General features: G+C 45.0%; 1 protein-coding gene across 1 annotated transcript in view; it reads left to right on the forward strand.

Moving 5' to 3' along the window:
• Positions 1 to 14,792, forward strand: part of ptpn11a (protein tyrosine phosphatase non-receptor type 11a) — a 76,949-nt gene that overhangs the window by 22,555 nt on the left and 39,602 nt on the right. The window contains exons 5-9 of the mRNA XM_072482750.1: positions 4,207 to 4,323; positions 7,351 to 7,464; positions 9,226 to 9,322; positions 11,312 to 11,391; positions 14,405 to 14,563. Coding sequence (XP_072338851.1) covers positions 4,207 to 4,323; positions 7,351 to 7,464; positions 9,226 to 9,322; positions 11,312 to 11,391; positions 14,405 to 14,563 — 567 coding nt within the window. The remainder of the gene's footprint in view (positions 1 to 4,206; positions 4,324 to 7,350; positions 7,465 to 9,225; positions 9,323 to 11,311; positions 11,392 to 14,404; positions 14,564 to 14,792) is intronic.

The following is a 14,792-nucleotide window of genomic DNA, read 5'->3' on the forward strand; positions in this document are numbered from 1 at the left end:
ACAACCCCATCAACACACTAACCACCTGCAAACTTTACAGTCCCCACAAAGAAAAGAGCAACCCACCATCTCCCATTAAGAACAAAACAAATCCAGAACAGCCCAAGGGCCCCTAACCCAGTGCAAAAGTGATTCATACAAAGCACGAAAGCACCAAAATACAAAACAGGAACATCGGCAGAATTCAATGTCCTCCTTCTCCTGCCAGTCCATTGTCTCTAACAAACTCCATCACCTCCTCTGGCGACCCAAAGTAGAGTTTCCCGGACTTCATTTATTACCCACAAGCGCACTGGGTATAGCATGCCGAACTTCACCCCCTTCTTAAAGAGGGCCGTCTTAACCTTGTTGAAGCTCGCTCTCCTTTTGGCCAGCTCTGCACACAGGTCCTGATAAACGCACAGCTCACTACCTTCCCAGGTGCAGAGCCTCGTCTGCCTGGCCCACCTCAAAATCAGCTTCTTATCCAAGATGGTGCACCATCATCGCCCTCGGCGGCTCGTTCCCTTGCAGCTTCTTCATCTGCCCTGTGCGCCCGGTCCACCTCCAAGGGCCGAGCAAATGCCCCTTCACCCAGCAGCTTCTCAAACATCCGCGCCACATACGCGCCGATGTCCACTCCCTCGCTGCCCTCCGGCAGGCCGATAATCCGAACGGTCTGCCTACGCGATCTATTCTCCAGGTCCTCCACCTCCTGCAACCTCCTTTGTTGCTCTCGCATCAACCCCATCTCCGCAGCCATCGAGGCACGTTGCTCCTCGTGCTCCCCCACCACCACCTCCACCTTCTGGATTGCCTGGCCCTGGGCCTCTAACCTCATCGCCATGCGGCCAACCCCCACCTTTATCGGGTCCACCACCCTGGCCAGGTCCTCCAGGTTCTCCTTCCTCTGCTGGGCAAATTTCTCGTGGAGGATGTTCACTAGCTGATCCATCGACCACGGGGCGGGCAAGATCGGGCCTTGACCATCTACTATCTTCCTCCGTGTCGCAGGCACCATATCAGCTTTTAACCGTTATTCCCCCTTTTCCGACCACTTATGGTCCATGAACCCATACACTGGTGGGTTACTCTCTTCTTCCACCCCTCCTGCGCCTTTTACGATCTCTCAGCCCCGCCTTTAGCCAGGGAAAAGGTCCAAAAAGTCCACCAAATGTGCGACCACTCACACCATGGCCGCCACCGGAAGTCCGCTGTGCAAATTATGATTGATGCATTTGTGCGTCAAATGTGAAATGCCAAAGTGCTTAAAATTCTAATATGTTTATCCATGGCGCAAGGTCTGTTTTATCCTTAATGTGCTCTTAAAGTGTTGTGCAGTGTTGCGACTAAGGGATTAATGGAGTCAAAACGTTGACTGTAACTTAGTTGCATGATGATTGAAATTGCTAAAACTCTGTTGTAAAAGTCATTTTGCTGAGTTCAATTTGGATTGTATGTACTATTTGCTCATGAGCATTCGCGTTATTGGGAGCAGACAGGAACTGGCTCAGAAAACAGTAATCTCGTTTTTAAAAAATACACTTTAGTGAGACTATCGATACTGAGGTAGAGGGCCATAAATTGGCATTGAGCAAATACTTAACCAGATTTATGACTTGTAATCTCATTGTGGAGTGATGGATAAGACTAATGAAACTTCACACAACGGATCTGTATTGTCTGATAGAATTTCTAAAACACCCAACTGCAAACATTTGCCAGCACTTCAGTGTCCAGCATTGAAAATTGCTCAGCCTTAATTGTATCTTATAATGGAACATGGAATGAAATAATGGCCTAATCAAGAAGCTCGGATCGGTCATAGCATTTTTATCTGTAGCCTCATTTCATTTGTTCCCTCATGCAGTCAGGCTGTCCACCGACTCCATAAGCTCTTGAGTATACACATCTCCTAAAATGTGTGTACACCCAAGTACAGTATAACCACATAACATCCAGTAATTAGACAATGATTTCAAAATATGCTTGCATATATCAAGAATATTAATGGTTTGAACTTGGATGTAAAGGGCATAATTTTGGCGCTGCAAATCTCTCACCATGCAGAAAGCAGTGAGGAGGATCGTTAACAGACTTCAGGAGAGCATTGACAGGTACAATAGGCTGACAGATGCCCGATTAAATTTGACGCAGTGTCATACATTTTGGAATATGCCAAGGCCTCGACAGAGAGATTTATTCGAATAATATCAAGGACTTTGGCTAGTTGGAGAAGCTGGCATTGTCCTCCTCAAAGCAGAGGAGATTAATAAGAGGAGATTTTATAGAGCTGTTCAACATTTCGGCAGGGCATTGATCGAATAAATAAGGCCAAGCTGCTTCCAGAAGGGTTGGTAACGCAGATTTAAGGTGAGGGTGACATGAGGAAACCTGTTTACAAAGCGAGTTGTTGGGATCTGGGAGAGTGGTGGAAGCAGGCGTAATTGTAACATTCAAAAGATAATTAAACAAATACTTGAAAGGAAAACGTGTGCAGAGCACTGAGGAACGAGCAGGGAAAGTGGGACTAATTGGATAGTTCTACTGAAAAACTGACAGGGGCATGATGGATCGAATGGCCCCCCTGTTCTGGAACCTTTAATTTGCAAGTTCGCCTCCACTATAGTTGTCTGGATTTGCAAAATGAAACAAACACAGGATAAATTGGTGTATAGATCACATCTGTGTTCTGGACAATACGATAAGAGATGCACTATAATTTAAATGGTAGAAGGTTTGAATTGGAGTTTCCCAACTTAGTTTGTTTCTCCTATTGAAGGCGGAGGAGTGCATCTTCATTACTCTTGCTCTTAAAAATATAAATCTACCCTTTCTGTACTTCACCCACCAACATGCATTCTCTAGTTGCTTTGAATTGATAATCACAATCAGAGATATCTGTATAATTACGTAGGTGAGTTGTATCAATATAATTACAAGTGACAATGAACAGGCAGTTTTACAGTATCTGTAGGTGCAGCTGTTAGTCACATTTAATAAACCCAGTTAGGTTTAAACTGCAGATATAGAGTGACACTCTGCATCGATAAGTGCAGGACAGATCTGAATCCTCCTCATTAGCATTGTCCTTTTCAGGTTGATTGTCTGTTGAAGCCTGGTATTACCCAGCTGCTCAATGGCATGTTCACAAAATAAATTGATATTTAGAGCTCGGATTACTGCCAGAACAGCAGGCAAGCAAATTTGCTAATTTAACATGAAGCATTTATTTTCTTCCCCCCCCCCCCCCCCCCCAATGCAATAGTGCTTCCACTCTCCTTAAGGGCATGATCTGAATGATCGAGTGGGCTGTGTATGAAGTGCCCGCCTTCATTGGCACCAAGCGTATTGCCTGAGTGACATACTTGTTCCGCTGATATCATTTTAATGTATTGTGGGGGTCCTTGACACCCCACTACAAAAAGCTTTGCAACACTAAACTCAAGACCCCTGTGCATGGTTTGACTCGTACAAGTGTGTGATTATAAAATACGAATAATGCTATCACAATTTAATGTACGAAAGCTGAGATGGACAGGTTTTTAATCAGCAAGAGAATTGAGGGTTATAGGGATAAGGTGGGAAAGTGGAGTTGAGAATTATCAGCCATGATCTCATTCAATGGCAGAGCAGACTCGATGGGCCGAGTGGCCTCCTTCTGCTCCTATAGACATCACTACATAGTTACCTCACTTTGGATACCACGGAATAGTAACTCTGGGATTAGGATTCAGGTAACGTAACCCAAGAGCAAAGATCGACGGGAGCTACGTTCCATAAGTGTTTTTTGGCTTTAAAAATGAAGAGACAAGTTTTGGGGGGTGTCCTGATCAAAGAAAACACCATCAATGGATGGGGCACTGACCATGCTGTTTGGTTTTATTGTACCTTTTTAAGGGGCTGAATCTTCCTCCATCCATGTTCTGACCCATTAACCTGTGCACCTGCTGTAACCAGTTCAGCATTAGTCTTAAGCCCCAACTAAACCGGTTGATTGCGGGTTGGGTGGATTGGCAATGCTAAATTGCCTCTTAGTGTCCAGGCAAGTTTGGTTATGGTGGGTGGGAGGGGGAAATGGACCGAGGTTGGGTGCTCTTAGACGGGTCGGTGCAGTCTCGATAGGCCGAAGGGCCTCCTTCTGCACTGTCGGGATTCTACGATTGCACGAAATGGTCAGTATCCCCTCACAAAATGTGTACTTATTCTCTCTCCCGCTTCATCCAGGATGGGAAATACGATGTTGGTGGAGGGGAAAAGTTTGATTCCTTGACGGACCTGGTGGAGCATTACAAAAAAAACCCGATGGTGGAAACCTTGGGCACAGTCTTGCAGCTCAAACAGGTAATGAGGCACCCTGACTCGGAAAGGGGCAAATACAGCGCAAAAAAAGCAGCATGATTCTCAGAAACATTCGCGATGGAGGAACAAGGGGCGTCATTCTCCGACCCCCCGCCGGGTCGGAGAATGGCCGTTGGCCGCCGTGAATCCCGCCCCCGCCGAAGTCTCCGCTCCCGGAGATTGGGCGGGGGCGGGAATCCGGCCGCGCCGGTTGGCGGGACCCCCCGCTGGATTCTCCGGCCCGGATGGGCCGAAGTCCCGCCCAGGAATTGCCTGTCCCGCCGGCGTAAATCAAACCTGGTATTTACCGGCGGGACCAGGCGGCGTGGGCGGGCTCCGGGGTCCTGGGGGGGGGGGCGCGGGACGATCTGACCCCGGGGGGTGCCCCCACGGTGGCCTGGCCCGCGATCGGGGCCCACCGATCCGCGGGCGGGCCTGTGCCGTGAGGGCACTCTTTCCCTTCCGCCTCCGCTACGGCCTCCACCATGGCGGAGGCGGAAGTGACTCTCCCCACTGCGCATGCGCGGGAAACTGACAGCGGCCGCTGACGCTCCCGCGCATGTGCTGGGAAACTGACAGCGGCCGCTGACGCTCCCGCGCATGCGCCGCATTTCCGCGCCAGCTGGCGGGGCAACAAACGCCATTTCCGCCAGCTGGCGGGGCGGAAATCCCTCCGGCGTCGGCCTAGCCCCTCAATGTTGCGGCTAGGCCGCCAAAGATGCGGAGACGTCCGCACCTTTTTGCCGGCGCGATGCCCGTCTGATGCGCCGGCTTTAGCGCCAGTCGGCGGGCATCCCGCCGTTGGGGGAGAATTTCGCCCAAGATACTAAACTGCGTTAGTTGCCTCGCTTTAGTGTGTTGCTCAGCATTGTACTACTGTGGCATGGGCACTAGAGGGCACTAATTATTAATGTTAAAAGCTTGCTCCAATAGTGAAGACTGTAACGAGGCTTTACAATGCTACATAAACCAACAATGAAGCCTGAAAGACTCCCACCCCAGCTTAATCCTGATTTCCTGACCTTTATACTGCTGGAGGGGTAAGCACCTAAATGGAGGTGATATCATTTTACTTTCCCAATGGAATATTGGGAAAGTTGCCGCGACGTCAGCTCTCGCATGTTAGTGGTCAGCTGTGGGTCGCATGTTAGTGGTCAGCTGTGGGTCGCACGTTAGTGGTCAGCTGTGGGTCGCACGTTAGTGGTCAGCTGTGGGTATCTTGAAAGAGCTCCATAAGTGAGCTATCGACGTTCTCTCTCTCTCTCTCTCTCTCTCTCTCTGAGGATCGAGATGAGGAGAAATTACTTCACTCAAAGGCTTGTGGATCTTTGGAATTCTGTATCCCAGAAAGTTGTGGAGGCACTATTGTTGATCACGTTTAAGGCTGCAATAGACAGATGTTTTTGTTTCTCTGAATTGAGGGTTAGGAGGAGCAGCAGGAAAGTGCTGAAGCCTGGGGGTAGTCATGACTGTTTTGAATTGTGGAGCAGGCTTGTCCAGCCACACGGGTTCCTATTTATGGTGTTCTTGAGTGAGGTGATGGCATAGTGGTACTGCCACTTGGCTAGTAATCCAGTGTCCAGACTAACGTTCTGGATACATGTGTTCAAATCCTATCTTGGCAGCTGATGGACTTTAAATTCAATTTAAAAATTCAATTGATTTAATAAGTCGTGAATTGATAGTGACCATGGAACTGCTGTTGTCAAAAACCTCTCTGGTTCACTGCTATACTTTAGAGAAAACCATCTGCTGCCCTGAGCCTAATCTAGTCTGCGTGTGGGTGGCACGGGAGCACAGTGGTTAGTACTGTTGCTTCACAGCGCTAGGGTCCCAGGTTCGATTCCCGGCTTGGATCACTGTCTGCGGAGTTTGCATGTTCTCCCCGTGTGTGCGTGGGTATCCTCCGGGTGCTCCGGTTTCCTCCCACAAGTCCCGAAAGACATGCTGTTAGGTAATTTAGACATTCTGAATTCCCCCTCAGTATATCCGAACAGGCGCCGGAGTGTGGCGACTAGAGGGTTTTCACAGTAACTTCATTGCAGTGTTAATGTAGACCTGCATCAATGGGGTTGTCTCATAATTGCCCTCTGAAATGCCGAGCAAGCAATTTGGGTAGACCAAAAAGTCAAAGCAGATAGACTGCAGCGGTTCAGGAACATGGTTCGCCGCTGCCTTTTTGAGGGCATTGAGGGATGGGCAACAAATGCTGGCCTTGCCAGCAACACCCATACAGGGAATGTTAAAAATGCTTTTGGCAGCAGAAGAAAGGAAATAGGACTGGTGTGGAGAAGGTGCTGCCGCAAGATAAATTCCCACTGGTGTTAATTGCATTTGCAGACTCTGGACATGTCATTCCCACCAACAAATAATGAGCCTTTTGTTACTGTTTTTCTCAATGCACTCAATGTCTAAATGAATAGATGTGTTCTATGGCAACAATGATCTCCAATTAAAGCTTAGATTTAGTGTAATGAGCATACTGCTTCAGGGACTTTATACAGATTGATTCCTAATAAGCAGTCTTGAGTTCTCACTATGAATGGCTATGATTGGATTGTATTCCAGTTGCTTGGCAGATGAAGGGTTTATTAATGTCATGATGCTCGAAGCACAAGGATTAGCGCTCTGCCCATCAGGTCGCGATAGTGCATTATTTATGTTTTTATATTTAAACTAAAATGTAGCTTCAGACAAGACTAGCACCGAATGGACTAGTTATTTCCTTGCAGTGAAAGGAATTTACGATGTGAAAAATTATTGAAATCCAGTCCAACTCTTCATGGATGTGGAAGAGACTGGGCAGCGTAGTTTGTAAAAAGGCACCTTTCCTACCCTGCCCCTCCCACCCCCCTCCTCAACCAATGTACCTGAGCAAACTCCTATTGGTGTAACACTGAAATGGCCCATGGGTTAGGGAGACATAGAAGATGGGAGGATAGGTGAGTATATCAAGGAGCTGTTGAATAAAGGAGGCGGGGGGGGGTTCTCTTTGCAAATTGATTTTAGTCTTCCTCTTTGCCCCTGCAGCCACTGAATACAACACGAATTAATGCAGCGGAGATCGAAAGCCGTGTGAGGGAACTGAGCAAGCCAGCTGAGATGATGGACAAGGTGAAGCAAGGATTCTGGGAAGAGTTTGAGGTAAATATTTCTGTTCACTTGGGCAGTTGACGATCAACTGGGCCCGAAAGGAGGGATGTAATGGATTAGTGGACTGCCCTTTCACTCTGGCACCTGGGTTTCATTCTGCTGCAGCCTGTGAAATGGAAACCTAAACTCTAAGGACCCAGTAGTGAATTTAAAACTGAATTTTCCTCACTTAGCTAAGAATTTTAGTGTTCGTGTTGCTCTCAAAGATCAGTTCTTCTAGAGAATTGTGACTGTTAATGCTTAAGTAGCATTCTCTGATGAATGGCTTCCGGAGCTGATTAGGAGTCACTGAGTTCATCAGTGTTGGAAAATGAATTACCAGTTAAAATCACCTGCTGGTTTGTGATTGAGATTTTTGCCATTTTAATGTCTCTTGTTAATTCGACATCCTTGACTTGTCAGGGTCAGTAAATCATTCACTGGTACCTTCAGTCTCTCATTTTAAAAAAAGGGGGAATAGAAAAAGATGAATGGAAAGGGGGAGAAAAATAGAATGGTAATTTTTTCCCCTCCAGTCCACTCTATAAGGAGCATGATCCAGTGACGAGGCTCGAGTCTGCGTCAGGGAAAATTAACAATCATCTTTTTCAATGTACCGTATGGTTTGTTTCCTAATTATTCCTCCAGCTGCTGTGTTGGTTAGAACACTGAATATTAAGAATAATTGAGGGCAGCACGGTGGCGCAGTGGGTTAGCCCTGCAGCCTCACGGCGCCGATGTCCCAGGTTCGATCCCGGTTCTGGGTCACTGTCTGTGTGCAGTTTGCACATTCTCCCCGTGTTTGCGTGGGTTTCGCCCCCACAATCCAAAGATGTGCAGGCTAGGTGGATTGGCCACGCTAAATTGCCCCTTAATTGGATAAAATGAATTGGGTACTCTAAAAAATTTTCTTTTAAAAAGAAGAATCGAAATTCCTAGAAATCTGAAATAAAAACAGAAATTGCTGGAATTGCAAAGTGTGTCGTCGGAAAGATAGATGAACGTTTTGGCTGTTGTATCGGTCATGATTCTAAGTAAAGATATTTCACTCCGTGCTCTTGTTTTGCTAGCGCTGGCCGCCTACTGTATACGGCCAGCATTTTCTCTCTTTATTTAATACACTGAGTGATGTTGCATACACTCAGATCCATACTGTGGTGTGCATGTTTTTATTTTAAAAGGTCAGTTTTTTTAATATGCCTTTTGGATAGCATTACAGTGAACACAGATGTTTTGAGTTCAGGATAGTCAATGTTCTGAGCATTCTGTCAGCTCTACAATCCCTGGAGTGACTTGTGAATGACAGCCAGCTGTTATCCTCTATCAAACTATCTGCACTGCTGCCAAACCACTTCCCTGTAGCACCTGGCTGTCATCAAACTCTGCCATTTCCAATGATTTTACGGAAATGAGCAAACTCTGGCCGCAAACTCTTAAAATACAGTGGTTTAAAAAACCCTAATAAAATTCAGGGCCTGCCTTTCTTTCTCCTCCTCTCAATTTCTGATTATGGTTCCGTTTGTGCCAGTTGCCGTGCACCGTGTCCCCCAAGCGAGTATCTCTACGCAGTCCAGTGTAATGTGGAGAATTGCAGTCATGCCTAAACTTGGCCCCACCTGCCATTCCATCTTGTGCAGGATTCCTGTGTGATTAATGGGAACTGCGGCTGCTTGTTTTTATTTTCAATCCCTTGTCACCAAAGGGAGCTGCAGTCAATTGTGGTTCTGTCGTTATATAAAATGGGCTGTTCAACCCAAACCTATTCTGTTGCAGACACTACAACAGCAAGAGTGTAAGCTCCTCTACAGCAGAAAGGAAGGACAACGGCCCGAAAACAAAAACAAGAATCGATATAAGAACATCCTGCCCTGTGAGTATAGCATTACGATCCTAGTTGGTGTTTTTTTTAAATTTAAAATAAAATTAGAGTACCCAATTCATTTTTTCCCATTAAGGGGCAATTTAGTGTGGCCAATTCACCTAACCTGCTCATCTTTGGGTTGCGGGGACGAAACCCCCGCAAACACGGGGAGAATGTGCAAACTCCACACGGACAATGACCCAGAGCCGGGATCGAACCTGGGACCTCGGCGCCGTGAGGCAGCAATGTGTGCCACCGTGCTGCCCCCTAGTTGGTGTTATAGCTGGAAGGGTAGATCCCAGAATGGCTCAAAAGACCAGAACATTTTACTTGGATGTAAAGGAACAGGGGCCACTAATTAGGTTTAACAACAATAAGTTTCTTTATTAAACATGAAAAAATTGGATTAATAATAATAAAAATCTTTTTATTGTCACAAGTAGGCTTACATTACCACTGCAATGAAGTTACTGTGAAAAGCCCCTAGTCGCTGCATTCCGGAGCCTGTTCGGGTACACTGAGTTTTCAGACTTCTCAGTCGGTACGGGAATTGAACCCACGCTGCTGGCCTTGTTCTTGATCCAATACTCCTTTGCCCCTCCCTTATCTGAACAAATACACACCGATTTTAAGATTAACACAGATTACAAAGTACGTCTTAAACTACAATGGTCTCATTAACACACGGTCTCTTTAAACATACAGATTGACTGTGGTCAAATACACACATAGTCCGCTCTGAACCCTAGTTAGTGTCTGTGAATTTCTCCTCAGCATCTCCCCCAGATGATGGTCACGTGAGAGTTTCAAAGTCCACTCCCAAAATGTGCTTTAAAATCTTCTTTCACAATCATGCTTTTAATTAGCGATTTGCATTCCCAAATCCAGTCTTGATTTTCCAAATTACTCTGCTTCCGCTCCACTTTTAAAAATGAATCGAGTATCCAAGATTTTCAACTCTCCTTTAGAATTTCTTTGTCTTAACTGCTCGACAAACAGTTCATAATTTTTTTAACTCTTGATTCCCAGAGTTCTATTGAAATGGCATCAAACGTTTGTTTTACCTCTGAAGTCTGCTTTCCCCTCCCCTTTAATTCTGGTTACTGCAACTGTCGTTTTAACTCGGAACATTTTTTGTTTACTTTTCCCCTTTAATTCTCCTAAACAATACCTTGGTCTCTGTTCTCTTAACTTCAATCTTCAGACATTCTTTATGTCCCAATTCTCTGGTTATCTGGACTATATCTGGTTCCTTAGAAAGCCTGCCCTGTTGCAGCTCACTGCTCCTGTCGGGTATTTCTTCTGGCGAAGTTGAGAGACATTCACTCCTCAGTGTCCTCCAACTGCAATATATCTGGCTAAGACTAAAACTTAAAAGCCGTCCTACCTTAAAAGGCCCCCAGTCGCTAAGCAACCACTGCTACTTTCATTTATTCTTCACGCTGTAACCCTTTCTAAGCAACACAGTTGGAATTGCAACCATCTTTGATACATACAAAGACCTATTTCCAGCATGAATCTCATTATAGGTTTTACCCATCCAGGCTCAGAAACATTAAATGAAACCTACTTAGTTCTTTGCCTTCTTTCTAATGTTTGCTAATATAAATATTAATCCCTTAAAGCCACCTTTGCTTTCATAACAATAAACTGACTTAATCCATCATGTTGCGTTTTCTTCCCCCACTTGTGCTAGTTGCGTTGGTGACCTCTGACTACTGACTTTGCCTCTCGTAGGCTAGTTTCCAGTCCCAAACCAACTGTCTTTTCAGTAGAAAATTGCCTTTCGTGCAGGTCTTTCTTGATAGTTCTTTTGGCAACTAACTGTTCACATATTAGACTTTTCAGGAAACAGCGGTTGAGTGAGGCAACATTACCTGCATTCTCTTGACTATGTCTTGTCTAATTCTCTCAGAAGAGGAAATTGCCTAGTAAGCATTTACAACATCGCAGTATTAAGTAGTTTGGCACCTAACAACAATTATTTCTTCCTTCCAGTTGATCACACTCGAGTGGTCCTCCATGATGGAGACGTGAATGAATCTGGTTCTGATTACATCAATGCCAACTTCATTACGGTAACTATTTACGACGGTACATAGTTAACTGGAAGAACATTTTGGTTTGAAAGAATTGTAGAAGGCAGCAGATAAGGAGGATAGGAATCGGTTTACTTTGTCCTGATTGGTGTTGAACATGTGTTATTGAAGCTGCAGTCATCCAGGCAAGTGGCAAGTATGATATCACATACCGTACTTACACCTTGTAAGCGATAGAAAACCTTTGGGAGGTAAGTCACTCACCACAGAAAACTGAACCTCTGATCTGTTCTTCTAGCTATAGTATGTATGTGGATAAGGCAGTAGTGTAGTGGTATTGTCACAGGATTAGTAATCCAGAGACCCAGACTCATGCTCTGAGGACCTGGGTTCGAATGCCGCCATGGCAGATGGTGAAATTTGAATTCAATAAAAATCTGGAATTAAATGTCAAAAGGTGACCATGAAACCATTGTTGGTTGTCGTAAAAATCCATCTGGTTCACTAATGTCCTTTAGGGAAGGAAATCTGTCGTCCTTACCTGATCTGACCTACATGTGACTCCAGAAGCACAGTAATGTGGTTGACTATTAAATGTCCTAAGGGACGGGCAATAAATGCTGACCTCGCCAGTGACGCCCACATCTCGTGAACAAATTTTATAAAAAAAAGATCCAGTTAAGTTTCTGGTCAATGTGATCCCCAGTATGTCAATGGTGAGGGATTTGTCAATGATAATTCCAATGTGTGGTATTGGGGGGGTAGACCAGTTTGAGATGGCCATTGCCTGGCATTTGTGTGGCTCAAGTGTCATTGGTTAGCTTGAATGTTTATTAGATCTTGTGGATACAGACTGCTTCATTGTCTGAGAAATTGTGAATGGTGCTGAGCACACTGCACACATCCCCATTTCTGCCCTTGTGATGGAGGGGATACCATTGAGGAAGCAGCTGAAGATGGTTAGGACGAGGACACCACCCTGAGGAATTCCTGCAGCAATGTTTTGGGGCTGTAATGATTGGCTTCCAACAACCAAATCTATCTTTCTTTGTGTTTGGTATGATTCCAGTCAGTGGAGAGTTTACCCACCACCCAATTCCTATTGACTTCAATTTTATTAAGGTTCTTTGATGCCACACTCCGTGAAATGCTGGCTTAATGTGAAGAACAATTTGTTAATGTCTCAGGAAGTATGTTAGAAAAAAATCAGATATTTGATGTTCGAAGGGACATTGTAGCTTCAAGAGGGAAATTTACATTAGCAGGTAAGAGTTAATATTTATGCCTGTTTACGTTGAAGAAATTATCTACCCCAAGGGCCACTGGTGGTCCACTTTAGTTTCCCATAATACAACAGCAAACTGAATAGCACCACTCACACCGGAAAATGTCTCAAAATACTGAGCCAAAGCAGGAGACATAAGGCGGTGGCCAGAAGTTTGGTCAGAAGGCTGGATTTTACAGAGAGAGATGGGGAGGCAGAGGTATTTAAGGATATCCCCCACACTCTGTAATGCTGTGTCACTGACAATGAGGCAAATTGATTTCAGGGAGGGGGCACGAAGGGAGAAAGATCACATTTTTCTGAACCAACATTGCAGCAGCAATAGACTTGCTATTTATCTCATTGGCTGTTTTGTCATGTTAGAGTACCTTTCAGCAATGGATGTTTATCAAATAGCTGTCGTGGATGTACCTTTAAGAAATAGATGTTTATCAAATAGCTGCAGTGATGTCAGAGTGTGGGTGGAGCTGGGCTGTCTGCTTTACTTTAGTTTTTGAGCTAGCAGCTACAGTGTGTTTTAGTTTAGTTTTCAGAGTTGAAGAAGCTGCAGTCACAGCAAGAAGGTGCATTGATCTCTCTCTGCAATCTAAAGACTGTCTCCAGATCATTTGAGGATTTCCAATAATACCTGTTTCTGTAGAGAATTTAAACCTGCTGTCTTTCTGTAAAAATGGTCTTCTGGATGTTGTTAAGTAGGTTATGAAGGGTTACTAATGGAATATTGTATCTGTGGGGATTATTGGTGTTGATAGTTATTAAGATGTTTACTGTGTGTTTATAAAGTGTTAACTGGATTCATAAATAAACATGGGTTTGTTTTAAAAGAACTTTAGATCTCTGTTGCAGAGATCTTTGTGCCCTTGTGCTCCCCATAACCACAATATTCAAAGTTGTGGGGCAGGTGAACTCCATGATACACTTTGGCGTTCTCTAAACCCTGGCCCATAACAGTTTGCTGTGTAAAATAATAAAATGTTGTTTACATTAATGACTGCATCTAAAGTAACTCATTGACGGGAAGCATTTTGGGATATAAATGAGAATTCTTTTAACCCTCTTCTATTCAATGATGGCAATTAGAACATAGGATAGAACATAGGACATACAGTGCAGAAGGAGGCCATTCGGCCCACCGAGTCTGCACCGACCCACTTAAGCTCTCACTTGCACCCTATCCCCGTAACCCAATAACCCCTCCTAACCTTTTGGTCACTAAGGGCAATTTATCATGGCCAATCCACCTAACCTGCATGTCTTTGGACTGTGGGAGGAAACCGGAGCACCCGGAGGAAACCCACGCAGACACAGGGAGAATGTGCAGACTCCGCCCAGACAGTGACCCAGCAGGGAATCGAACCTGGGACCCTGGCGCTGTGAAGCCACAATGCCATTCACTGTGCTATCGTGCTGCCCATTCACTGTGCTACAGTGCCTCAATTGCAGTTGTGTCTTACGCAGGTGAAATATTGAATGCATTAGTTATCCGATATCTTTCCCCGTTGGAATTAAAATGATTTCTGACTCTTGCAGCCCTGCTGCCTTAGTTGGGCACATATCTGCATTTTCCAAAAGCCTTTGACATAAGATTGCTGCCTCCTCAGGTGGAGGCGCACAACATAGAATAGAAGCCCATTAAAGAAAATCTGAATTTTTATAGCTGATCTACAACAATAATAGAATCTTGCTGGTGACTCTTGCTCTTTAATCAAACAGAGCTGTAAATCAGGACTGACTCGTTAATACATCGTATTCATCTGTTTAACTCAGCATGACATTGAAAGCAACCGAACCACCACAAAGCCAAAGAAGAGTTACATTGCCACCCAGGGCTGTTTGCAGAACACGGTGAATGACTTCTGGAGGATGGTTTTTCAAGAAAACTCGAGTGTCATTGTCATGACGACAAAAGAAGTGGAACGAGGAAAAGTGAGTCTCCGCTGAACCCAAGAATGTTTTTTGTCGAGTTGTTGAGATTGGCTTTGGTTGAAAGACCAGATTAATGAGTGAGGATTTTGTGACATCATGATCACCATTTGATGTATACACTTTCTTGCCGGGGCAGATAGTCTGTATCCAGTGCCGCTTGAACTGTCCACATTAGCTGCTGCATTTTTCATATCTATTTTCCCTTACCATTTTTCTCTCCTGAAAACAT

The sequence above is a fragment of the Scyliorhinus torazame genome, chromosome 1, assembly GCF_047496885.1.
Source record: "Scyliorhinus torazame isolate Kashiwa2021f chromosome 1, sScyTor2.1, whole genome shotgun sequence".
In the NCBI taxonomy this organism is placed as follows: domain Eukaryota; kingdom Metazoa; phylum Chordata; class Chondrichthyes; order Carcharhiniformes; family Scyliorhinidae; genus Scyliorhinus; species Scyliorhinus torazame.